Source organism: Nomascus leucogenys, chromosome 2 (genome assembly GCF_006542625.1).
Source record: "Nomascus leucogenys isolate Asia chromosome 2, Asia_NLE_v1, whole genome shotgun sequence".
Classification (NCBI taxonomy): Eukaryota; Metazoa; Chordata; class Mammalia; order Primates; family Hylobatidae; genus Nomascus; species Nomascus leucogenys.
In genome coordinates this window covers 21603736-21631563 of record NC_044382.1, presented here as the reverse complement: position 1 = coordinate 21631563, position 27828 = coordinate 21603736, and the positions used below count along the sequence as shown (strand labels likewise).

The window sequence follows — 27828 nt, the reverse complement described above, 5'->3', positions numbered from 1 at the left end:
GCTGCTTCAGCTCCAACTGTCACCTCAATATCCTAGTCAGAAGGCAGGAGGAAAAGGGAAAGAAAAGGGGATGACAGATCCCACTAAGGAAATTTCCTAGAAGTTGTGCACACGACTTCTGCTACATTCAGTTGACCAGAAGACAGTCATACAACTACACCTAGTTTCAAGGGAGGCTAAAATTTGTAGTCTTTATTCTTGCTGGCCAGATGCCCAGATAACCGTCAGGGATTCAGTTACTCTAGTAAGAAGGAGAGAGTAGCTATTTGGAAACAGTAGCAATCCCTACCTCAAGCCCATACTCAGAAAAAAAAAAAAAACTATCTTGTTTGGCCAGTGTATTTCCACACATATGTCTTAAAAATCTCAGAATGGGGGAGGTCATTTAAAATATACCCATAACGTACCCTCCTGGGTGTCTTGATTATGCTGGGGCATCCAGTATATGAAATAAGATTAGGCTATTGCCTGGTAATTTACATTTAAAAATAAACATTGGAGAATTTCACTCCTATACAGCAATAATGATTGTTTCATTTATTATTTATCCCTACCCACTACGTGCCATATCTGCTTACACTAAAATCTCTTGATTATTAACATAGTAGAGGTAAGTGTCACACATTATACTTCAACTATGTACTAACTCTAAGGTAACATGTATGACTAGCAAACACCATTCATAAGATGTATGTGATTCAGTCCTCCAAGGGACCCTCACAAGGAAGCTAAGGATCAGAGAAGTCGTGGCTTGCTCAAAGAGAAACAGCTTAGTAAGTGACAGAGCTGGGAATCCAACACAAATTTGTCTGTTTTCAAAGCCCATATATACTTTGTTTATTGTGCCATTCTGAAGGATTCACTTATTTTTCACTCTTCCACAAAATGTCAGGACAGAAAGGCAGTCATCTATATGTAGCATTGAGAAATTTCTATGGGCTTTAATTTAAATCTTAAAAACTAATAAACTTCAGCAAGATATTTCTTCACTTTAATGTATGAGGGTTTTGTGCTCATTACCTCTTTTAATTGTCCAACCCAACTCGGTGATGATCTATTCAACAAATTTTTCTCGAACATCTTTTTTATGTGTCAGACACTTTGATGGTTGCCGAGTATATCATGGTAAGCAAAACCATGCATTGTCCTTACCCCTTGTGCTACATGTTTTAACTGCTGGATGGATTAAACCAGGAACTATAAAGATTAAACTGTAATCCTTATAATAATTTTGAGTCCACAGTTTTTCAAATATCATTTCAAGCCATATAGCAGAGGCTGTATGTATTTTTTACATATGCCTCCTCGTTTTGTGAATTTTGAAAGGATGTGGTTTTGGCCTTTGACATCAGAGGAGAAAAGCTCAGCTATGTTGGCTGAACGTTGATAGAAAGATAACGTTGAAGGCAAGTTGCCCTTGAGCAGCTCTCTGAAGATCAACTGCCTCCACATTGCATTCTTTGCCCCAAAACTCTTTTCCTTTGGTTGAGCTAAGAGGTGCTGCCCAAGGTGCATCACCTTTCAAGAACAGGATCATGAACAACTTTATCCTCCTGGAAGAACAGCTCATCAAAAAATCCCAACAAAAGAGAAGAACTTCTCCCTCGAACTTTAAAGTCCGCTTCTTTGTGTTAACCAAAGCCAGCCTGGCATACTTTGAGGATCGTCATGGGGTATGTGAGCAGTTTCATTTGTCTTTTTTCGCATAGCATTTTATGTTTGGACTGGGCTAATGCAAAAGTATATACATAGCATAAAATAGAACACAGGAAACACAAACATGCTTATTATAACAACACAAAGAGTACAATAAAAGTAATCAGAAGAGAATGCAGAAAGCAGTCAAGAGGTGAAATTGTGGTGCTAGGTGATTTCAGTTCTAAAAACTGTAAATTTAACATTCATTGGCTTTTTCCCCCTTCAAGATTATGTTTGATTTTTAAATTATTAATAACATTTTAGGTAGCAAGTATTATGATTCGATAAAACTTGAACTTTCTATGAAACATACTAAATTTAATGAAACATAGATTAATACAACACTAGCATTCAATGGGATGATCTACCCCAGCTTTCTTATTTTTTAGTGGAAGAAACTGTTGTTTAGAATGGTTAAGTTTTGGGTTCAATGTTAACGTTTTCATGAATAACTCTGTTTGTCTCAAAACTCATCGCTTGCCCAATCTTGAAATAAGATTTCCCAGGCATTTAATTGTCTAAAAGTTGTAAGGCACAATGGCAAACCTCTTCATCTCTTGATAGACTTCCTAGGACACCAGGGTTATTAAGAACAAAGTTTTGGCAGTGCAGAGCAGCAGTTCTTACCCAGAAGGAGTATGGCTGCTTAGCTAGGTCAGTCTGTCTCTTTATCTAAAAATAGTCTCATGCTTCTTAACATCACTAATAACAAAAGCAACAGGAATAATCCTAATAATGTAGTTTGGTAGAAAAAGCATTGGACAAAGGGTCAGGAGACCAAACTCTACTTCTCAGTAGGGATCCAGTCTGGACAAATATCTACCTCCTATTTCAGGTTCTTTCTTTATAAAAGGAAAAAAACGGGAAATAACAACCTTCAAGATCCCTTTCTTCTTCAAAACTTCTTTGCTTTATGCAGTGGCTTTTGTTTAGCCCTACACTGCAGTTTTTCAAAGCATGTTTGATTTCTTACTGTATGACTATATTATTTTTACATCATTAGTGGGGTAGGACAAGGATTATCACTTATATTTTACTGAAGGGAAAATAATATTAGGTGCCTGATGGTCGCTTAGAAACAAAAGTGCTCTGATTCTTTGTTGGAGTCTGACTTAGTAGGTGGAGGCATGAGTTTGGGATTCTTTGGCGTGCCAGGCTTTAAAGCATTTCATGAGATGGAGCTCCAGAGGAGGTCAGGCTGAGTATAGAGCCTATGGATGCCTCACTTTTTAAAGTTGCAGGCATTGCATGTCTTCGGTGAATTACAAAAAAACAAAAAACAAAAAAGTTGCAGACGAAATAGTGCTGCCTCTTCAGAAGTGAAAAGAATTGCTTGTCTTGTTATCAGACTCTTACTGAAAACAATTTACCAGTCAATCAGAAAACACATGGAATTATGTGCAAGGCCTCTTTGCTAGGTGGCCAGGAGCCCAGTTTGTGAACTTGGGGGATTTATCATGTAGAGCTAATAAATCGCATGGCATTACTCAATGCTTCTTTGTGAATGGAACATTTAAAGTTTTTGTTTCATATTGAAAGAACAGTCATGTACCTTTAAATATTTTTTTCAAAGCCCATTTTACAGTTTTCACCAGTTCATTTTCCTGATTCAACATAGTATCATCTCATTTAGTTAGTATTAATAATTCCTTAGCCCAACTGCTATTTGTGAACTGATTGTGAATTCAGCTCAATATTATTTGCAAATAATCACAAAACCAGATGGCCTTAATTCAGAATTTTATTCGTCATAATTTGCATGTAGACAAGGTTATAAAATCACCCTACTTCTTTATGTGAGCATTATGGAAAATTTCAAGACAATTACTTCATTCTGGGGAGCTCTAGGCTATAGTTTCTAATTCTTCCATGTGAGATATAGAGAATACATGTCCAAACATCAAATTTCTTGTTTTCTAATGCCTTTTTTACTCTTATAAATAACATTTTTAAAGTATTTCTTTAATTATTTAATTATTGTAGAAATTTATTCATTAGAAATTTATCCAAGGTCACTGAAAAAGGTAATATATGTGAGTTATTATTGTTCGCGTCTTATGTATGCTACATGGTTTCGGGCCACCAAATTGCACACAAGACTGCATTAATATTACTCATAAGTAAATAACATTACACTTGTGGAAAGAACATTTTCATTTTTAAATTAACGCCTTCTTTTTCAATCTGTAAAATGGGTGTGATAATAGTACCCATTTCATAGGAAGATGGCAAAGACTCAGAGGTATAATGTCTTTAGGCTGAACTTTTTGCAATTATTTGGCAGATCAAATATCAGATATTAGAAGTTTCAAACAATTCAACTTAATATATTAGGTACTTAGCATAGGCCCGGTCATCTGGTAAGCATCTAGTAAAAATTAACCACTATTTGTATCCCTTTCATGTCTCTACAGAAGCTAGCAGGCTGTCATAACAATTCATTTTCAAATTATGGGAGATATTCAAGGATTCTTCAAAGTCAAGCTAAGACCAGGGTCCTGGATTCCTTCTATTCTGTGGTTAAATACAAGTTTGTGGGGTAGATATACATGCATCATGAGCTGTTTGGCCAGTTATTGCCCCTCTTAGGGTGTCGGGTGTCAGAGCTTCTTTTTCTCTTTTCTCATTTGTAAAATTACGATTCTTGCAGTTCTCATATTCTATGAATTTATAACACCATATGAAAAATAACCCTTCTACATACTCAAGAACATATTCTGTAATTCTAGAAATCAAGTATGTTTATTCTAACCTAAAAAATCGTGCCTATTGTCATTATAATACTAATTGACTGAGGCTTTTACTTTAACATGGATTTAGTTCTGGTGTTAGATGCCTGTTTTCCCTATTGAGATGTGCAAGTGTTTTCAGAGGGGCCAAGTCCTTCATCTTGCTGGAGCAGTGGATGAAGCACTGGATGAAGCCCAGTACTAGAGGAGTGGGCCAGAAAGAAGCATAGATTTGGCAGGTGGTGGCTTGCAGACAGACATGATTTCAGAGGCTCTCCTGTGCCTGTCAATTTTTTTCCAAGTAGTCCCTGATGCCTGAAATTCTATGACAGAGGACAATGAGAGATAAGGGCACATGGATGTGCTGGTAAATGCTTAGGAATCCGAGCACGGGGCTTGTTGGGGAGCCCTGATTCATAGTGTCTGCCAATTCCTTTGGTGTAAATACTCCCATCATGGACCATTTTAAACTACCAGTGTGATGTCTGCTGGCTCACAGATTCCTGAAAACTTAACAATTAGCTACCTCAGGCCAGTACAAATCCAGCACACCATCGGCAAGCCTAAGTACAAATGATCCTTGGAGAAGTAGCCACCAACTAAACAGCATATTTAGTTGCACATGACTGATATCAGATCCTTTTCAGGGGTAAAAGGAAAGTGGAGAGCCTCAGGCATTTTGATTAAGCACAGGATGGAAGAGGCAGCCTAGATGGGAATAAAGCATCATAGATTGGTGTGACTCATGTGGCCACTTTCTAGATGTGGGATCTCAGACCAGACATTTGACCTCTTTCTGCCTGTGTCCTATTTGTAAAGTAAGGGCCCCAACACTACCTACTTCAAGTGATGTTGAGTATTTTATGAGAAAAGTATGTTATAAGCTTCTTACCAATTGCTACATGGTAAGGTGATTATTACCCACAATTTTGCCTAAGCACCACCTTGATCTTCTGAAAGCCCCTCTGGAGAACTGGAAAGGTTCTCCTATTTGGATGACTCTTTGCACCTTAGGGATCAAGTGTGTTGTGCTCCTTATGATGTGGGAGGCATTATCATTTACATGGAACAAGAGAAACAGTCAAGATCACCATTCCACTAAGCATCTGGGTGAGGGTCTCCACTCCTCACGGCCTCTTCCCTTTAGCCTGCAGTCTTATCTAGCAACAGAACTATCTCCTGCTTGCAGCAAGCATCCTTTCTAAATTAAAGATGGTAGGTGGGGAGATGGTCCCCTTTCCTTGCTTTTGAAAGCATTACTGCATAGTGATAAAAAACATTGCTTCTGGCATCAGACAGATCTGGGTCAAAGACTAGCTCACATTTGATCAGTGTGATTTTGTGTAAATTATATAATGCTGTGCAATCCTCTAAAAAACTATTTCTTTTTTTTTTTTTTTTTGTGAGACAGAGTCTTGCTCTGTCGCCCAGGCCAGAGTGCAGTGGTGCCACCTCAGTTCACTGCAACCTCTGCCTCCCAGGTTCCAGTGATTCTTCTGCCTCAGCCTCCTGAGTAGCTGGGACTACAGGTGCGCGCCATCATGCTCGGCTAATTTTTGTATTTTTTTTGGTAGAGACGGGGTTTCACCATATTGGCCAGGCTGGTCTCGAACTCCTGACCTCATGGTCTGCCCGCCTTGGCCTCCCAGAGTGCTGGGATTACAGATGTGAGCCATCGCGCCCGGCCTATGTTTTTAAAATAATTAAGCAAGGCCAGACACAGAGACTCACACCTGTAATCCCAACACTTTGGGAGGCCGAGGTGGGCGGATCACTTGAGCCCAGGAATTTGAGACCAGCCTGGGCAACATGGTGAGACTCCGTCTCTACAAAAAAAAAAAAAAAAAAAAAAAAAAGCTAGATGTGGACTGCATGCCTGTAGTCCCAGTTACTCAGGAGGGTGAGGTGGGAGGATCCGTTGAGCCCAGGAGGTTGAGGCTGCAGTGAGCTGTGATCATGCCACTGTAATCCAGACTGGGCAACAGGCTGAGACCTGGTCTCAAAAATAAAATAAAATAATTAAACATTCCTTCATGATCTTATTTCCTTTTAATAAGATGGAGGTCACCTTTATTCTAATAAGATAGTAACTAACATTTACTGAGCACTTACTGCATGTCCAATACTGTGCAAAAATGTGAATTATTTCACCTAACCATTGTAACCACCCTGTAAGTTAGGAACTGTTATTACCCCAATTTGTAGGTCAAGAAATTGAGACAAAGAGAGTTTAAACAACTTGCCTAATGTCCCATGTCTCTAGAGTCTACATTACTCTCTGATAAATAATACTTATTACCATAGTTGTTAATCACAGGTAATCAGGGATTCCATTGGGTTATTACACAGTATGCAATACATTCTTGCTCTGAAGTCCCCAATGTAAAGGACAGTCCTGAAAACTGGTACCCCGTGCCAAATGGGTCTTCTGCAATGAAATATTTTAGGACCTCTACGTTTTCCACATATGCCCCAGGACAAATCACTGTCTTCATTCACTTCAAGAAGCCCTGCTATGTGTCTTTAAAAAAAGAGAGAGAGACAGAGGCCGGTCGTGATGGCCCATGCCTGTAATCCCAGCACTTCGGGAGGCCGGGGCGGGTGGATCACCTGAGGGCAGGAGTTTGAGACCAGCCTGGCTAATATGGTAAAACCCCGTTTCTACTAAAAACACAAAAAATTAGCCGGGCGTGGTGGCAGGTGCCTATAATCCCAGCTACTCGGGAGTCTGAGGCAGGAGAATTGCTTGAACCCAGGAGGCAGAGGTTGCAGTGAGCCAAGATTGTACGATTGCACTCCAACCTGGGCAACAAGAGTGAAACTCTGTCGCAAAAGAAAAAAAAAAAAGAGAGAGAGAGAGGGAGCCTTGGCAAGCTTTGCCTCCTAAAGTTCCCCTAGAATCTCCCCAGATTCCCACAGGATATCTCTCACCTGGGACTGTCAGGATATCTCTCACCTGGGACTGTCAGGATATCTCTCACCTGGAACTGCTACCGCCTCTCATGGTCTCCCTGCACCCGCTTCACCCCTTCCTGCCACTTCATCCTCCACATGGCAGGCAGCACCAGCTCTTCACATGTGACTGTAGTCAAGTCCTGATGACCTTCATCAGAAACTGATGTGTCCCTCCAGCAGCTCTCCCCATTGCCCTAAGGATGGACACCACCAGAATCTACCACATGGCCTCATCTGTCTCAGCTCATGTCTCACTTTCTCTCATCTCTGGGATCCAACCACACCAGGTATTCTTCAATGTTAAAGCCTCCATTTTAAGTGTCACTTACTTGGGAAAGCCTTCCTTGAAGTTCCTACACTAAGTCATGTCCTCCTGTGCTGTTCTACCATAGCACCAGCTGCCCTTTCTTCACAGCACATGCTGAAGTTGTAACTACTCATCTGTTAATGTGATGATGTATTAATGTCACCCTCCATTGAACTATCAGCTTTATGACAGCAGGCACCCAAGTTGATAAAGATGGTCTCACCAGTGTCTACAAGAGTGTCTGGCACACACTATTCACTCGTGCATAATTTGTGGAAGGAATAAAAGGAGAAAAGGAGAAAAGAAAGGAGGGAGTAAGGACATAAGGTATAGATTCAGCTGGAGAGGTTGGAGACACAAACGAACGTCAAGTAGAGAAGGTTCAATGCCCAAATAATAGAGACAAAGGCAAGTGACATAGGACTTCAAAAGGGAGATTACTGGGTATAGGAACAAGTAACAAAGACTCCCTGGAGGCAGTAGTGTATGGCCTATCCTTGAACAAGGAAGAGGAAGATTCAGGTATTCAAGTGGTTGGAATTTTAAGTGCTGGGTCAGAGAGGCACATGTAGGAACTAGCAGGAGGGCCAGGTACCCGCCCTCAACTCTTTTTAGGAGACTTAAGCAACTCTTTTCTCCTTTTTCTTCTGCCTGTCTTACCCCTCCTTCCTTGCCTTTTACAGCTAAACCCTCTGTAGATAATATTCTTTTTTTTTTTCTTGACCCAGAGCCTTGCTCTGTCGCCCAGGCTGGGGTGCAGTGGTGTGGTCACAGCTCACTGTAGCCTCAGCTTCCCAGGCTCAAGTGATCCTTCTGCCTCAGCCTCCTGAGTAGCTGGGACTAGAGGCATGCACCATCATGCTCAGCTATTTAAAAAAAAACAAAAAATTTGTAGAGACAGAGTCTCACTATATTGCCCAGGCTGGCCTCAAACTCCTGGGCTCAAGCAATCCTCCCGCCTCAGCCTCCAACAGTGCTGGGATTACAGGCATGAGCCACCATGCCTGGCCATGCAGGTTATATTGTTAAAACTACCTGGGCATTTTTGCTTGAGACATTGAGCAGTCATGGGCTCTCTTCTCTTCGTTCCCATGTCATTTAGTTGCCTTCCAGCTGGGCTCCTGCTGGCATTTGAAGCTCTTTACAGTCTGTTATCCACACAACACCTAGAATGAACCTTAAAATTTTAAATCAGATACTATTTTCTACCTTAAAACCCTCCATGGCTATTTAGGGTATTTAAATAAATTCTCAACTATGCCCTTCAAGACCCTTCATCCTGTGGTCCCAGCCGGCCTTCTTTATTTCACTTCACACCACACTCCCTTTATGTGCTTCTGTCACATCTGCCTTCTTCCTGAACCATAAGCACTCCAAGCTCAAGGTCTCAGCAGGGCCTTTGTACAGGGCCAGGACTAGGGTGAGACAAGTGAGACACACACATAAAATGGCACTCATTCTCAGGATGCAGGATCTTTGCATTAGCTGTTTCCACTGTCTAAAACACCCCAGATTTTTGCAAGAGTGTTTGTTTGTTTGCTTGTTTGTTTGAAACATGGTCTTGCTCTGTCACCCAGGCTAGAATGCAGTGGCGGAATCTTGGGTCACTGCAACCTCTGCCTTTCAGACTCAAGTGATCCTCCCGACTAACTGGGACTACAGGAGTGCATCACCACTCCTGGCGAATTCTGTTGTTGATTTATTTCCCACCTCTTCAAAGCACATAGATACCTTAGTATCTGCATTTATTTGTTAGGTTTATGGATCTGCTTCCCTGTTTAATTTCTGTCTGTCCATCTAATGGAAGGGCAGTTCCATGAGAGCAGAGATCTTGACTGTCTTCTTCATCACAGTATCACAATCATCTAAAATAGTTCTGGGCACTGGTTAGTTGTAGTAGGTGGTCAGTAAATATCTGGGGAATGAATGAAGGTCACATAACTCAAGTTGAATTCAGAAAAGCATCTGAAAGCTAAAAATGTGGGCCTTGTCTAGCCACACAGAGACAAGGAAGGGCCCAAGCAAGGTACTTTGCAATTGAAACATGCACAGTTTGCATCTGTTTTAATGGAGTGTCATCATGAATTGATCTTTGCCTGTGTAATGTGAGGTTAATGTTTTATGGAGATAACCGTTGTATTGATATTTTCTTTTCTCACAGTAAAATTTGATTTGATTCCTACTGTTCAGGGACTGGTACACCCATTCATCAGTTTCTGCAGTAAAAATAGCCCACAGAGAAATACTATAAACACGAGAGTTTAGATTCTGACTCAGTCTGAAAGAAAGCAGAAGAGCTCAGTTTCAGGCCGGGCATAGCGGCTTATGCCTGTAATCCTCGCACTTTGGGAGGCCAAGGCAGGCGGATTGCCTGAACTCAGGAGTTCGAGACAAGCCTAGCCAACATGGCAAAACCCCATCTCTACTAAAAATACAAAAAATTAGCTGGGCGTGGTGGCATATGCCTGTAATCTCAGCTACTCGAGAGGCTGAAGCAGGAGAATCGCTTGAACCCAGGAGGCAGAGGTTGCAGTGGGCTGAAATCGCACCACTGCACCCCAGCCTGGGTGACAGAGCAAGATGCTGTCTCAAAAAAAAAAAAAAAAAAAAAAAAAAAGAAGAGCTCAGTTTCTTGAACTACAAGCTCCATGTAAAACAAGATGTAAATATCAAACATGGAAATCGTGTCTACAAAAACTATTTTAAAGCTCTTCGCAAACGTTCATGGACAAAATAGTAAATCCTCATTCTGCCCTCATTTTCTTAGCCAACTAATAATACATTCCTCCATTCATCAGTGAATTATGAGGCCTACTGGAAAAAGTAGACCTTCTAGGACATAATTTTCATGCAGAGGTCAGTTTGGGTTTGGCTTCATGACACTCAGAGGCCTCGATCCTAAGGAGAAAACAGGTCTGTAATGTCTTCCTATGCATATAAAAGTCCCCTTTTGGGTCAACAGTCTTCTCAGTTCCTTGAAATTCAGTAAAAGTTTTCTGTATTTTAATAAAATAAGAGCTAGATACAGGTTCTTATGTCTTATGTTGCCATTTATTCCTATTAACCTAAAGTTATTTATAAGTAGGCTTCTCATATTTTTCCTTTTTTGATATTTAAAAAGTCACAGAAATTATAACTGTTTGTTATAAAAATTCAGCTATAGGGATTTTCCCCCCAAACTTCAGATATTGTGCCAAATCTTTATTATTATTATTATTATTATTATTATTGGTTTATTTGTTTTTATTGACTCTGTATCAAGGCAACGTTTCTGTTTTGGTACATTTTGATTTATTCCTTTGTTCAGAAAACATTTTGTAAATAGCTGCTCTGTGCCAGGCACCATGCTAGATGTGAGGTACGCAATGGTAAGTAATGGAGGCAGGTGTCTTAGGTTGGTGCACAAGTAATTGAGATTTTTAATTGAGGTCAATTACTTGTGCACCACCCTAATAGCTTGCATTCTAGGGGATGGGACAGACAGCAAGCAAGTGTATAACTGCATATAGATGGCAGATAGAGAATGTGGTAGGTTCTATGGCAAGACCAGGCAGCCACTCGGGCTGAACTGGGAGGTGGGGTGATCAGAGAAGGAATTTATAGCTAAACTGAAGTTTGAGGAAGTAACTAGTTAAATGAAGAAATGGGAAAGGGCATTCTGGGCAGAGGGAACTGCAAGGACAAAGACCCTGAGGTAGGAAAAAGCTTGGCTTGTGTGAAGAACAGAGATTTGAACATGCAGAGTTCAAGAGAGGGGCACAAGACGAGGGGCAGAAGCCAAACTCTGCAGGCCCTTGTGGATCATGGCAAGGAGTTTGGATTTGATTCCAACCCCAGTGAAAAGTTTCCAAGGTTGAGGCAGTGGGTGTGATTCCATCCATCTAGAAGTGAGCTGATAGCTATGGGGTCAGCAGATTATACAATGGCCAAGAATAGAAGCCAGGAAGCCGGGTAGAGTCTCCTGCAGTGGTCTCCTGGGCCATTGTGTAGTGTCCCATCCTATGAGTTGTTCTTCAGTTGTCTTACGTTTTATTTATTTATTTTATTTTTTTTTTTATTTTTGAGACGGAGTCTCGCTCTGTCGTCCAGGCTGGAGTGCAGTGGTGCAATCTCGGCTCACTGCAACCTCCGCAGTTGTCTTATGTTTTAACTTTCTCGTGGCATCCTTCTTCCTGGGGGTACTTTGTCCAGAATCATCTCGCTCCATGTTTTGATGGGAAAGTGTCTGGTGTATAACCTGGGTCAGGATCAACACTGAGCTCAGATAGACTGTAGCAGCAAAGACTGAAACCAAATTAGAATTGAGTTAAATTAGAATTGAGTTAAATCAGCTTTGATTTATCTCAAGACAGAGCAAGCAATCTTCTGATCCTCATATTGTCAAAAAAAATTAATGAACCAAGTACATTGAGAATGTTTTCTATAATCTGGTCTGAAGACATCAATTTACTTTCTGTGTCAGCACTGGTCTTTTCCCTCGTGCAGACATATCTTTTGCAGAGTTATAATCATAATGCATGACAATTTTATATTCTACTTTTCCATTTATTCTTTTATATAAATGTATTTCCATATATCTACATTGCCTCCAAAGTAATCATTTTTAATATATATGATTTTTTAATGGTTGAGTCAGTTCATTGCAAGAACATGCTTATCTATTTTACGTACATGGAGGAATAGGTGAACTTATCTGTTAGCCATGGTTCAACATTCAGGTTGTTTCCAGGTATAATGCAAACACCAAAAAAAAACAGTATACATAATATAGGGCTGTCTCATTTTTCAAATCAGCTTCTTAGGATAGAGTGCCCCAAATAGGATAATTGTGTCACAGGATAAGAACATTTTCTGGTCTTGATCATTTGTTGCTACATCATCTTCCAAAGAGATTGAAGAAGCAGTGCATGAGCCACCAAAAGCAGCACCATATTTGTTACCAGAACCATTAGAGAAGATTATGTTTCTAAAAAGGAACTAATAGAAACAAAAGAATTCACTGTTGTGATTTTCAAGTACCCCATTTTGAATGTTGTACTGAGAGAGAGGGGAAAATATGTAATCTTTTATACATAGGTGAGATGATTTGATTTAAAGTCAGTGTCACATGTATGTAGATGAACCCACCACCTGCATAGTTGGATTTAAGAGGTGCCAAAAGGTCTCCTACTCTGCAAAACCTGAATCCCTGAACTGACTGTCACAGAGTAGGGGTGGTCTGAAAGGTTCCCAAGAATGAGCTCTTTGGGTTAGGTCATGAAACACCTTATCAAGGAGCAAATGAAATACAAGAAGGTATCACAGGAGCCACTTTTGACTGTTCCATAGAAGTTAGTTTTGATTTTAGACAGGGCCTATGACCCTGAAATTCTCAGGCTGTAATTCCAGAAAAGTGGGATGAGGTGAGCAAGGAACAATAGGGCAGCCTAATAGAAAAGAGCTTTGGACCCGGGTCACCTGGCTAATTCTTTACTCTCTCTGGGATTTAGCTTTCTTGTCCATAAAATCAAAGGATTCAGCTGGATCGATGCTTTTTCAAACTTCATAAAACATTTCAATATAAAATTATACAAGTCATCACCATCCCCACATATAAAACAGAGAGAAGTAGAAGTTCTCTGCTTGAAGCAGGGCAGGGAAACTGCCCAGAATCCTATGCCCCTTGGCCTGTCCCTGACTTTCAGAGATCAACAAGGTATCTTCCCACTCTGTGACCCATCTCCCCAGGGTGTAAATTGAATAGTAGAAATGAAAAGACAAGAGCCAGTTTAGAAAGTCACCTTGAAGCCTCCTTGTCCTCATCTCTAACACTATCAAGTTGGACTGAATGATTTCTAAAGACACTTCCAGTTCAAAAACGTGGAAACTTGGCTCACATTTGTAATACCAACACTTTGGGAGACCAGAGTGAGAGGATTGCTTGAGGGCAGGAGTTTGAAACCAGCCTGGGTAAACATAGTGAGATCCCATCTCCGCAAAAACAAAAAATAAAAAAATTAGCTGGGCATGATGGTGCACACCTATAGTCCCGCTATTTGGGAAGCTGAGGAGAGAGGATTACTTAAGCCCAGGAGGTCAAGGTTGCAGTGAGCTATGATTGCACCACTGCACTCCAGCCTGGGCTACAGAGTGAGACCCTATCTCTCTTTGTTTTTACGTGTAAATTGTGCATCTCTGCCAATGATATCAGGAATTCACAAAAAGTAATGGAGATTAGCCAAACATGGAAATCTTTCCAGGAAGTAATACCTTTAGGGTGATTAATAACTGTGGGTCATGAGAAAGCATGTTGTCAAAATACAAGCAAGACCCCAAGAACACACCCTAAAAATGAAGTCAGGCATTTCATGTGTAACAAATATAAAATCTGAAATAATAACAGCCAATGTTTAATGAGTTATTGCTGTGTTTCAGAGCATCAAGGTTAAGTGTTTTATATGTCTTATATCGTAAATATTCACAATAACCACATTCATTATGTTATCCTATTGTTATCCCCATGTAATTTATGAGAAGGCTGAGGTTTAAAGAAACTAAGTATCTTTATCTAGGTTACACATATAGGACAAATATTAAAAGTTGGATTAAATGTTCTTCAATGGACATTTTCAGATCTAAGCTTGTTTGGGTCTGATAAGTCTTTTAATAGAAGCCGAAAAGGCAGAGTTGGGGCAAGGATTTGTTGGTGAGTTTCTAATACAGTCCAATAGAGGTGTTGAGTCGGGACCAGCAGGTTTGCTCCAGGTTGCCCAGCAGACTTACCCGAAAGACAGCAGAAACATCATCAACAGTAACAATTTTTTTAAAAAAAAAACCACAATAGTTAGCATCACTACAAGAAGAGGACTGAACACTTTAAGTATTTTCTCATTTCCTCCTTACAATTCTTTGAACAAGATAAAAGTAAAATTTTGTTTTAGTGAGGAAGCAATGCAGCTACGAGGACGGTAAGTAATTTGTCCAAGGAAGCAAAGTGAAAAATGTAAAGGCAACAGCATGCCTTAGGACATAAGGATTCCCTATACTTTAATCCTACATACATTAGTGTGACCTTTCCTGATATCTTTGTGGTTACCCAAGTAGAATTACATTTTACAAGAAGGTAATTCTACTTACCTTCACGACTGCAAGCATCTCAGCCAGTTTCTCGCTGCGAGTTTGTGAATTCGCCAGTCTTTGGTGACTTTGCAGAATGTGTTTCCATTCACCTGGACTCTATGGGCTGACAAACATGAGTTCCTGGGCTTGTAAACCTGCGGATCTGTTCCTGGGGTGGCCTCTGACAAGGAAAGATGCTGTATCTACCTCAGCACTATTTAGTTTTCCAGATTAACAACTAATAGCAGCATTGACTGCTTATCGAGCCTTTTCTGGGAATAACATTCTGGGAATGCTATGTCCAAAGTGGTAATACAAGGAGTACCAGGAGGAAAGTATTAGCCCAGCGAAGTGACCCAGAAAGGGAGATTGAGGGTGCTAATACCAAACCTCATCCTTTTCCACAGTCCATGCTGAGGCCATTTCCATGACAATGATCCAATTTGGTGTTTCCCAAAGTGGGGTACTACCAGGAGTACACAAGATGGCACATGGACAAATCTGGTTTTAACATGTCTTTAATAGTTATGTATCTACTATAATTTATGTTAGAAATAAGTGTTTTAAAATTTATGGTGGTGATTTAAAGTTTCCTCCTAGAATAAATTTGTTTATGTGGAAAAAATAAGTCAATTGAAAGAATACTATTGAGCAGACAATACTATTTGAGGGAACTAGGGTATGGTGGAAATTGCCAAGCTAAGTTGGAAACTGAAGCCTGGGAGCACTGAATCCTTGGGATAGCAATGTGAATCATAATTCATCATAATTTGCTTTTAAGTAGTTCCAAGAGTGAAATGTAATAACCTCCACCGGACATTTGGAGACGCAGAGGTGATCCACAGAGTCCAGGGCACTTGAAGATAATTGGGCTGCTGCAAAAGTAATTGTGGTTTTTGCCATTAATAGATATAAGCACAGAGGAGCAGGGAAGATGGTCAAAAGAGATCCCAGGCCCCCACGTTCTGCCAGAGCACAGCGAGCAAATGAGCCTCCTGCCACAAACTGAACCCACATTTCTCTGGATCCAAGAAAAGGCTGTTCTAATTCCAAACAAGCTCATTGTAAACCTCAATAACATGAAGTTAGTGTTGTTCACATTGCTTTCCAACTGTGTTTCAGATTGATCTAACTGGTTCCTAACGCCTAATTAACTGCTGTTGGAATGAATCCCTGTCCCCTTGCCTCTGTGCCTGCTGGACTTCATATCTGTGTATTAATAGTCACTTTTGTTTGGTGATCTTGTGAAAAATGCAGACTAATTTTTAATTCTTTTCTTTTTTTTTTTTTTTTGAGACGGAGTCTCGCTCTGTCACCCAGGCTAGAGTGCAGTGTCCAGTGTCGCGATCTCGGCTCACTGCAAGCTCTGCCTCCCGGGTTCATGCCATTCTCCTGCCTCAGCCTCCCTAGTAGCTAGGACTACAGGCGCCCACCACCACACCCGGCTAATTTTTTTGTATTTTTAGTAGAGACGTGGTTTCACCATGTTAGCCAGGATGGTCTCTATCTCCTGAACTCGTGATCCACCCGCCTTGGCCTCGCAAAGTGCTGGGATTACAGGTGTGAGCCACCGGGCCCGGCCTAATTTTTAATTCTTAAAGAGATAATACATTCACATAATTTTACTTTTATTTTTATTTTTTCAGATACGGGGTTTTGCCATGTGGCACATTTCAATAATTTTAAAAAAACAGTTGCAAAATGTTATGCAGTAACAAATCTCCCATCCTTGTCCCAAGTCACATTGCTGTCCTACATCACAGCAACCACGATAGTTAATTTCTTATAAATTCTTCCAATAATACTTCATACATATACTTGTAATACAAATAAACATTCTTCTTTCCTTCCTTTTTAAATAGTAGTAACATACTCTGCACACACTTCTTAACTTTTCTTTTAGTTGGTTAACAATGTATCCTGGAGATTGATCCACACTGATACACAAAGATATTCTTCATTCTGTTTATGGTTGCATAATACTTCATTGTATGCATGAAAAATTTCTTTTAATGAAGGTTGGTCTGTTTCCAGTTTTTTGTTATTATGCACAATGAGAAATGAACAGCCTTGTAGATGTGTCATTTTCCATAAATACGTTTATAACAGTGGTTCTCAACCAAAGGTGATCTTGCCCACCAGGGGACATTTGACAAAGCCTGGGGAAATTTTTGGTTGTTATAAGTAGGGAGGAGGATGCAATCAACATCTGGTGGGTAGAAGCTGAGGGTGCTGCTAACTATCCTACAATTCACAGGACAGACTCACAACAAAAAATTGTTCAGCCCAAAATGTCAATAACGCTGAGGTTGAGAAGCTCCAGTCTGCAGAAAACATTTCTAGAAGTGGAATTGCTGAGTCAAAGGATATTTGCATCTGTTATTTTGTTGACTACGAGCAAATTACTCTCTACAGAAGTTGTACCAATGAACATTCCCCAGGGCCACATGTGAGAAGCCTGTTTTCTCAAAACCTCACCAACACCATTATCTTATGTTTTGATCTTTGCTAATCTGATAGGGGTTTAAAAAATAGTACTTAAGTATAATTTATTTGCATTTCTGTTGTTATAGTGACATTAAGCATCTTTCCATATGCTTAAATATTTATATTCCTTTTGTTCATTTTCCTATAAGTTTATTAGTATTTTATTTAATTTGTAGGAGCTCTTTAACCACCAGCTAAACACTTTGGGCAGACTAGTTTTAACCTACATTTTCATTGTCAAGAGATTTTTATTCACCTGCCAATTTTTCTGGAAATATTATTCCAAATCATTTCCATTAAAAGTTTTGTCATAGGGTTCACAATAATCACTTTCTGCTGCATACTTGGCTTTACTTGCTGTTTCTTCAATCTAGTAACAAATATTAATTGAACATCACCTCAATGCAAGAAGTTATTTCCTGAAATGCAATGAAGTTGTTATGCACTTATGTATTTTGGCTACTGGTCCTTCAGTGCTTAAAAAGAAGACACAAAAAAATATGTTCTTTCAAACTCATTAAACATTTCATATTTCTTCTTCTGGGAGGAAGGTCTTTGAAGGAACATTCACAGCTCAGAGATACTGAGAGAAACGATACAGAGGATGCCTTGAGAATCTACTCTATGCTTGGAAAATATCACTTAGTTCTTGCTCTTAATTTCCACATAAGTCCTTTTCTCTCTGCTCCCTTTTGTAAGAAAATCTAAACCTACATGTTTTCATCATGCTAGGATCATGTTGCCTTAATCTAGTAAGAATGGGGCTTGGACATTATTCCTGAGTTATCATTTCACTTATAAGATAAATATATCCATATAAAAGCACACTGAATTACTTTATTAGAATCTATGAAGAAAATGGCTATCCCTCAAGAAGAACATGAGAGAGACTGTCATGAACTTGAACCTCCGTGGATACAGATGAGCAGGTGGCAGGTGCTCTCTAGCTGCTGCTCACTGCTAATGGTATTATGCGGTTACAAGGGTGTGCATCACTTTGCACACCCAGCATTTGATGCATACCCGTTATTCCTCTCCCATAATCATCTAAGTTGGCACTCTGATGTTTTTGAAACTTCTAACTGTATTAAAATATTATTTTCATTTCTCTGCTTTTCCTCTTGCTTCACACTCTCTGTAAAAACTTCAAATATCATAAGAATATATAACTTTGTGAATTTCTGCCACAGTGGAACCCACAACAAAGAACCAGTGTTAGCAGCTTGGAATGTTTTTCTTCTTGTATTATTTCTTTGGATATTGCATATACTAATACGTAATCTCTTCTTCCAAAAATGGGATGATGCTCCATCTGTTGCTTTAAATCTACTCTTTAACATTTGGTATATACTTGTGTCCCTCTGTATAGATGAACTTTATTATCTGTTATCGTTACAGAGTAGTCACAGGATGGATGAACCATAACTAATTTAACCATTTGTCTATTGATGGATATTTAAGTTTTCCCAGTTTATTTTAGTGTAATAAATAATGCTTCTGTGAACATCCTTTTTATTATATCTTTATATATTTTGAACAAATGTTTCCATAGAATAAATCTGATCAGGGAAATGTATTTATTCATTTTAGTTAACTGTTTTTAATATAATAAAAGAAATACACACTCATGGTAAAATATTCAGAGTACAGAAGGATACAAGGTAAAAAGAAAAGCTCCTTGGGAGGCCAAGGTGGGTGGATTGCTTGAGCCCAGGAGTTCAAGGCCAGTCTGGACAACAGAGCAAGACCCTATCTCTTAAGAAAAAAAAAGGAAAGAAAGCTCTCTTCCCACTCCCTACTCCCAACCCCCAGTACCACCCGCACAGGTATCTGCTCTTAATAGTTTCTTGTGAGAAAACACATTTTAATAGATGATCCTAAATTGCCCTCTGAAAACTGTATGTGAGCATAATTCTTTTTCTTTTCTTTTCTTTCCTTCTTTGTTCCTTTCCTTCTTTCTTTTTGAAAATTCTCACTTTTTTCATTTGGGTGGCCAGCGTGTTACTATTTTAAAATGGCAGGTTTTAAAGGAAGTGAAATTGTTTTCCTCATAGCACATCCAGCCACATGGTAACCCACAGTGCGAAATGCTGAGGTGGAGAAAGCCAGCCAACAGTGGGTCAGTGATGAGTAAGAGGTCTTATGGAAAAGAAGAGAGAAACGAAGGCAGGTGTGGGATGGATTAGTTTCCTGGCTTTAAGGTGGTCCAGGGAGCCTTGAAATTAACGGCCTTAGCTCCAGACTTTCCCAGAGCTTCAGAGTAGAGGGAGGCTAGATCTAGCTGAAGATGGGCTGGGGAGGGAGGAACTAGGAACAGCTCATTACAAATTGCTCTGGTGTTTTACAAGATGCTAATTTTTCTATAGAGACAGTAATGATCATATCTTTTTTGTTTTGTTTTATCTTGTTTTGTTTGAGACAGTGTCTCACTCTGTCACCCAGAGTGCAGAGACATGATAATGACTCACTGCAACCTCAACCCCCCAGGCTCAATTGATCCTCCTTCCTCAGCCTCCTGAGTAGCTGGGACTACAGGCATGTGCCACCACACCTGGCTAACTTTTTAAATTTTTTTGTAGAGACAGGGCCTCACTATGTTACCCAGACCGTTCTTGAACTCCTGGCCTCAGGCGACCCTCCTTCTTTGGCCTCCCAAAGTGCTGGGATTACAGGCAGGAGCCATTGCTACTAGCATTTGCTAGTAGGTTTATGTAATTTTTAAAAATTCTCTTAATTAACTCAATGATTCAGAGACTATTCTTATGTCACTTTTGAAGAACGAGGCAACTGAGAGGTTGAGACACTTGCCTCAGGTTGCACAGCTGGTAAGGAATGAGGTTAGGATGCAAACCCGAGTCTGCCCTACTTGAAAGCTCCAGTTCTCCTCCACTCTGACTTACCAGAGGAGAAAGGTGAAAACTGCTATTTTTTAGAAATGTGGAGATGTCCTTTTCCCATGGGTAGCAGACACGTAACGTCTCATCGACGCATCTGCTGGGCTAGTCCAGCAGCAAAGGAGCCAGTGTTGTTGGAGCAGAGAGGAGTGGCTCTTCTGAGGAACCAGGGAGTGTGTTCCACCTTTGCAATCCAGCATAAGCATTGCTCAATCAAATGGGACAGAAACAAAGCTCTGCTAGGCCATGGCTTGGTGAAATGGGTCACGCAATTGATTTTCCAGGGCTGAGTTCAGGGAATGATAGTCTTCTGTGGAAAGTCCCAGCAAGCGCTAAGCCGGGAAGCATAGTAGTTAGGTTATCAGGCTCTGGAGTCATAGAGTGGAGCTTGTACGCTGCTCTTCTACGTATTAAGAGGGCTGGCCTCTGTGAACTTCAGTTTTCTCATCTATAAAATGGGGAGATAATATGTTGTAGGATCGTGATGAAACGGGATGGAATGTTGAGTGCCTGGAATATAAAAAATGTTCAAAAATAGTATCATTTTCATGTTTTTTCCTGCTTCTCTCTTTGAAACTTATAATCCAAGCTCTATTTCATACCAAATATTAACATAAAAAGCCGCCCTGCCCCCTCATCTATCTATCAAGCAATGCACATTTATGGGAAACCTGATGCTGACCCATTTGTAAGCAACCTGTTTCTGGGTTGGGGTTTTGTACATAGCAGAGCAGCTCCCTCACTGTGAGATCTATTGAAAGTCAGCCCTTAATACAAGGGTTTGTTAAAAAGAGAAAAAGAAAAAGAAGGAAAGAAAGAAAGGAAAGAAGAAAGGAAAGGAAAGTGGAAAAGAGAGAGAGAAATAGTAACATAAAAAGAAAAAAGATATAAAAGCTGATTACACAAGGTTACCCTTGTGCAGATTTGTAAGCATCAGCATCTTGAATTGTGTCTGACACGTGTCAGATGCCTGGGATGAAATATTGGACTATGAGGATGGCATATCTTTGAGCATGGCCAAGAAAAGAGACAAGGGTAAGCAAGGTCCTGTGACTTTTGCCCCAAGTAATGCAGACAGAATAACAAGTAAGAATGAGAGCAGGTTGTACTTGGCCTCTCCCTTTCTCTGGTGGCTTTTGTGTGGTTTCCTTGGAAAGTTTTACCCTGGCATTTTTCAGAAATAGCACAGTTGTTTGGGATGATTATAGGCAATCACCCTTTCCCAGAGACTGAACTGTGTCGGGCTCATTGACCGGCCACTCCCCAGGGACCAAGTAGGGAGGACATAGCTGGTCCTGCTGTTTACCAAGTATTGGATCTTGTGAGATGCCAGAAGAACCAACCTCAGGGTCTTTGGAAAGACTGACCAACCAGACAGGATGGATTGTGGTGGTGGGATCCCAAGCACTCATTTGGGAATGAGAGTGACTTTGATGGTGGAGCATGAAATCCATCCCAACTGAAGAGCAAGCCTGAGAGCAAGCTCATCTGACAGACTGTTAAAGCACAGGCACAAAGGAGGCCATGTGAGTTGGGAGGAGAACTCCTCCTTGGAAATCTTGGAGTCTCGCTGTCCATTAGGGTAACCACTAGCCACATGGGTCTACTGAGCACCTGAAGTATGGCAAGTGCAAACTGAGATATGCACAAAATATACAATTTCAAAGACAAGTACAAAAAAAATCTCATTAATTTTTATGTGGATGACAATTTTTTTAATATACTACAACCAAGTATGATTTTATTTTCACAAATGCATTGTTGGCTCACTACCCTAAAGTCAATTAAGATAATATACAATATTACTTGAATAAATGTCAAAAAAGAATATTTCAATAAACAAAGAAAAACATTTGACAAATCCAACACTCATTGTGATAAAACCCTCAGTACACTAATAGAAAAAAAATTTTGAGTCTTGCAAAAAGTCATCTATGAAAACTTACAACTAACATTATACTTAATGGTGAAAGACGGTGCTTTATCTGTAAGTTTGGGAACAAGACATAAATTTCCACTTTTCTTTTTTTTGTGGAGTCTTGTTCTGTCACCCAGGCTGGAGTGCAGTGGCACAAACTTGGCTCACTGCAACCTCCACCTCCTGGGTTCAAGCGATTCTCCTGCCTCAGCCACCCGAGCAGCTGGGATTACAGATGAGCACCACCACGCCTGGCTAATTTTTGTATTTTCTTAGAGACAAAATTTTACCATGTTGCCTAGGCTGGTCTCAAACTCCTGACCTCAAGTAATCCACCTGCCTCAACCTCCCAAAGTGCTGGGATTACAGGCATGAGCCACTGCGCCTGGCCAATTTCCACTTTTAACACTCTATTCGACACTGTTCTGCAAGTACTAGCGAGATAAATTATACTATAAAGTGAAATGAAATTCTCCAGATTGAGAAAAAAAAGTAGAACTGTTCTTCATTGCACACCACATAATTTTCCACAAAAAAAATTGTAAGGAACTTACTAAAAACCCACTAGGACTATTAAACAAGTTCATCCATGTCAAAAGATACAAGATCCACATACAAATTAATTTTTTTAACTTTTATTTTAGGTTCAGAGGTACATGTGCAGGTTTTTATATAGGTAAATTGCATGTTGCAGGGGTTTGGTATACAGATTATTTCATCACCCAGGTAATAAGCATAGTACCCAGTAGGTAGCTTTTCAATTCTTACTTTCCACCCTCGAGTAGGTGCTGGTGTCTGTGGTGCCCTTCTTTATACCCATATGAGCTCACTGTTTAGCATTTAGCTCCCACTTACAAGTGAGAACATGCAGTATTTGGTTTTTAGTTCCTGTGTTAGTTCACTTGAGCTATTTGCTTCCAGCTCTACCCATGCTGCTGCAAAGGACACAATCTCATACTCTTCTATGGCTGCATAATTCTCCATGGTGTATGTGTACCCCATTTTCTTTTTCTTTTCTTTTTTTTTTTTTTTTTTTTTTTTGAGACAGAGTCTTGCTCTGTCACCCAGGCTGGAATGCAGTAGCATGATCTCAGCTCACTGCAACCTCTGCCTCCCGAGTTCAAGCGATTCTTGTGCCTCAGCCACCCAAGTGCCTGAGATTACAGGTGTGCACCATCACACCCAGCTAATTTTTATATTTTTAGTAGAGATGAGGTTTCACCATGTTGCCCAGGCTAGTCTCAAACTCCTGGCCTCAAGTGATCTGCTGCCTTGGCCTCCCAAAGTGCTGGGATTGCAGATGTGAGCCACCACGCCTGGCCTCATATTTTCTTTATTCATTCTATTGTTAATGGGCATTTAGATTAATTCTCTATCTTTGCTATTGTGATTAGTGCTGTGATGAACATATGTGTATATGTGTCTTTATGGTAGAATAATGTATATTCCTCTGGGTATATACCCAAGAATGGGATTGCAGGGTCAAATGGTAATTCTGTTTTAAGTTCTGTCAGAAATCACCTAACAATTTGAAGTGATAATATTTTAGATATTGGGTTAAACAAAATATATTGTTAAAATTATTACTCGTTATGTTTTGCATTTTTGAATGTGCCTACTGGAAAAAATTTTAAGTTACATATATGGTTTATGTTACATTTCTATTGGACAGTATCACTTTAGAACTTCACATAGAATTTTTATCCCTATTTACAATTCCAGTTAATATTTGTCTCCACTGTCTGCCCTCATTACAATGCTGCTAGGCTGTTAACAAGCCAGACTTACCCAGTATTTTTCTACCCTAGGATTTTGCCCTGGCTGCTTGCTCTACCTAGGATGCTCACTCCCCTAGACCTTCTCCCAAATGGCTCCTGTTCGACTTTTTGGTCTCTTCTTAAATGCCCTTTCTTTCTCCGGAGAGGTCTGCCTTGGCCACAGTTTGGTTACATCAACTGTTCTATTCTCTTTCCAGCACTTTTTTTTTTTTTTTTTTGAGACGGAGTCTCGCTCTTTCACCCAGGCTGGAGTGCAGTGGTGCGATCTCGGCTCACTGCAGGCTCCACCCCCCGGGGTTCATGCCATTCTCCTGCCTCAGCCTCCCGCGTAGCTGGGACTACAGGCGCCAGCCACCTTGCCTGGCTAATTTTTTGTATTTTTGGTAGAGACAGGGTTTCACCGTGTTGGCCAGGCTGGTCTCGATCTCCTGACTTCGTGATCAGCCTGCCTCGGCCTCCCAAAGTGCTGGGATTACAGGTGTGAGCCACCGCGCCTGGCCTCCAGCACTTCTTTGACTTGTCTGCCTTCCCAAGTATACTACAAGCTCTGTGAGAGTCTGCCATGTTATCGGTTCATTTCCTAAACTCAGAATAGCACCTCACTCACAGCTGGCCCTCCATAAATATTTCCTGAATGGCTAAATCTAGTAGCCTTAAATCTGTTTAAGATTGTTTAAACTGTGTTCCAACCTGACACCCTTTGTTTTGAGCTAATTAAGCTCCACTGAGGGCCAGCCACTGCTGGGCACTGGGTATATGGGAAGGTGCCCTGGTCTCTGACCTTAGGGAGCTCAGAACATAGTAGTTTCCAAAGACAAAAATGTCAGCAAATGGAGTTGTCATATCACGTGCCATGAGCCTGTTATTTTTATTTCACTGTGCATGCTTTAAGGAAAGAACCCAACAGAGGTCAAAACACGGCAACCTCAAGCTCATGCTCCCTGTTTACCAGTAGCTGCAGACAGTTCTTGAAAAGGCAGCTCCGCTGTGCTCCACTATTTGTGAAAAACAGGTTAACCATTCCAAAGAACTGTGATTATGGGCAGGACCACAGCATGCATTTCTAACTGTAAATGAGAAGATAGTTTGAGCCCAAAGGGCACGTTTGCAGAGGCTTTTGCGGGAAGACAAACCTTCTAATTTAGCATTAGACTACAAAAGCAAGTTCTAGACTGATATGTAGAGCAGACACTCATTTTCCTTTATATATACCCTATAAAAGTGCAGGGAAAAGACAAATATACTCCAAATGATTAACCTTGGCTACCTCAGGGTTATGGGGAAGGGTGGGATAATAACACACTATAAATATTTTCTTCACATGCCTCTGTAGTATTTTGTTTTGTTTGTTTGCTTGTTTGAAACAGTGTCCTGCTCTGTCACCCAGGCTGGGGTCGATGGCACCATCACTATCACAGCTCACTGCAGCCTGGAACTTTTGAGCCCAAGCGATTCTCCTACTTCACCCTCCCAAGTAGCTGGGACTACAGGCTCACACCTTGAGGCTTGGCTAATTTATGTAATTTTTTGCATTGTCTCACTATGTTGCCCAGGCTGCTCTCGAATTCCTGGGTTCAAACGACCTCCTACCTCAGCCTCTCAAAGATCTGGGATTGGCTGGGCATGTTGGCTCACGCCTGTAATCCCAGCACTTTGGGAGGCTGAGGCGGGCAGATTGCCTGAGCTCAGGAGTTCCAAGCCACCCTGGGCAACATGGTGAAACCCCATCTCTACTAAAATACAAAAAAAACTGGGGGTCAGCACGGTGACTCACGCCTATAATCCCAGCACTTTGGGAGGCTGAGGTGGGTGGACCACGAGGTCAGGAGATGGAGACCATCCTGGCTAACACGGTGAAACCGCCTCTCCACTAAAAATACAAAAACTTAGCTGGGCGTGGTGGCACGAACCTGTGGTCCCAGCTACTCAGGAGGCTGAGGCAGGAGAATCTCTTGAACCCAGGAGGTGGAGGTTGCAGTGAGCCGAGATCACACCACTGCACTCCAGCCTGAGCGACAGAGCAAGACTCCATCTCAAATAAAAAAGAGAAAAAAAAAGATCTGGGATTACAGGCATCAGCCACCTTACTGAGCCTCTATAGTGTTTTTATTTGTCACAATAAACATAAATAGATTTTGTACTTTCAAAAATGGATACGGTTGTTTTTACTTAAAAAACTAAAAACCAAACACCACAAAGCTTTCCTGTATTTGATAGGGTCTGCTTCTCGCATCTTGAATTTTTTTAATCTCAGTTCTGTTCCTCAGCTACTAAATCAAAGATCAGCTTCTGGGCTGAGGACCCAAAAACAGGAAGTAAAGACTGAATTCACTTTGGGAGAATTTGATGATGTAATGGGTCCCTGGATACCAACCAAGCACGCTCATATATCACAAATCTCTTGCGATAGTTAAGGCTTCCTTAACTTCTTTAATTGGGAAGATACCCTTTATTGAGGGCACCTATTATAAGCCAGTTAATTTGTTTACATCATCCCATTTTATTCCCCAATCAACTCTCAAAAGGTAGGTATTATCCCCACTTATCAGATATAAAAACCAGGGTTCTGGGAAGTTTAATGAATTGCCCAAGGTCACAGAGCTCTTATGGTAAGAGGCGGAGACCTACTTTGAATGTAGCTTTTCCAAACTTGTGCTCATTTCATCATCATTTGCTACCTCCTTAAAAGAATAAGGTAGAATGGGGTTTGGGCCACAATCCTGAACACCATAATCCCAAATATTGAAATCCAAAACATAAAAATCCCCAAAAGTATAATTCTGGAGAAAAAATAATTTTAAAAACTTTTTAAAAAGATATTTGTTTACATTTTAAAGTGGATTTATTTGAGAAACATATAAAGACATGACAAAACGCTTCATAGGCCACCTTGCGCAATAAAATAGGCAATAATAGCATACATTTTTTTGCAAACATAAACACCCAGGTATACTAAGGACAGTCACATGGGTATAACAGTTTGGAGCAGACAAACTGTATTCCTAAAGAAATAGCTGGTATTCAAGGGGAATGCCTTCAGCTTTCGCCCATTCAGTATGATGTTGGCTGTAGTTTGTCATAGATGGCTCTTATTATTTTGAGGTATGTTCCTTTAATATCTAGTTTATTGATAGTTTTTAACATGAAGGGATGTTGAATTTTATTGAAAGCCTTTTCTGCATCTATTGAGATAATCGTGGTTTTTGCCTTTAGTTCTATTTATGTGATAAATTACATTTATTGATTTGAATATGTTGAACCAATCTTGCATCCCTAAAGCCTACTTGATCATGGTGGATTAGCCTTTTTTTTTTTTTTTTTGAGTCAGTCTTGCTCTGTCACCCATGCTGGAGTGCAGTGTCATAATCTTGTCTCACTGCAACTTCTGTCCACCTCAGCCTCCTGAGAAGCTGGGACTACAGGTGTGCACCACCATATCCAGTTAATTTTTGTAACTTTTTTGTAGAAACAGAGTTTCACCATATTTCCCAGGCTGGTCTCGAACTCCTGGGCTCAAGTGATCCACCCTCCTCAGACTCCCAAAGTGCTGGGATTACAGGCATGAGCCACCGCACCTGGCTGGATTAGCTTTTTGATGTGCTGCTGGATTTGGTTTGCAAGTATTTTGTTGAGAATTTTTGCTTCAATGTTCATCAATATTGGCCTGAAGTTTTCTTTTTTGCTGTATCTCTGCCAGGTTTTGGTATCAGGATGATGCTGGCCTCATAGAATAAGTTGTAGGGGAGATGCTTCTCCTCAATTTTTTGGAATGGTTTCAGTAGGAATTATATTGGCTCTTCTTTGTACATCTGGTAGAATTCGGCTGTAAATCCATCTGGTCCTGGGCTTTTTTTGAGTGGTAGACTATTTACTACTGATTCAATTTTGGAGCTTGTTATGGATCTGTTCAGGGAATTTATTTCTTCCTGGTTCAGTCTTGGGAGGGTGTATGTTGTCCAAGAAT

General features: G+C 40.5%; 1 protein-coding gene across 1 annotated transcript in view; it reads left to right on the top strand.

Annotated features, from left to right (window-relative positions):
- The first annotated feature begins 1458 nt into the window (after window positions 1-1458).
- ITK (IL2 inducible T cell kinase) overlaps window positions 1459-27828 on the top strand; it is a 75154-nt gene continuing 48784 nt past the window's right edge. The window contains exon 1 of the mRNA XM_003268572.3: window positions 1459-1673. Within this exon, the coding sequence (XP_003268620.2) occupies window positions 1536-1673 (138 nt within the window). The 5' untranslated portion in view covers window positions 1459-1535. The remainder of the gene's footprint in view (window positions 1674-27828) is intronic.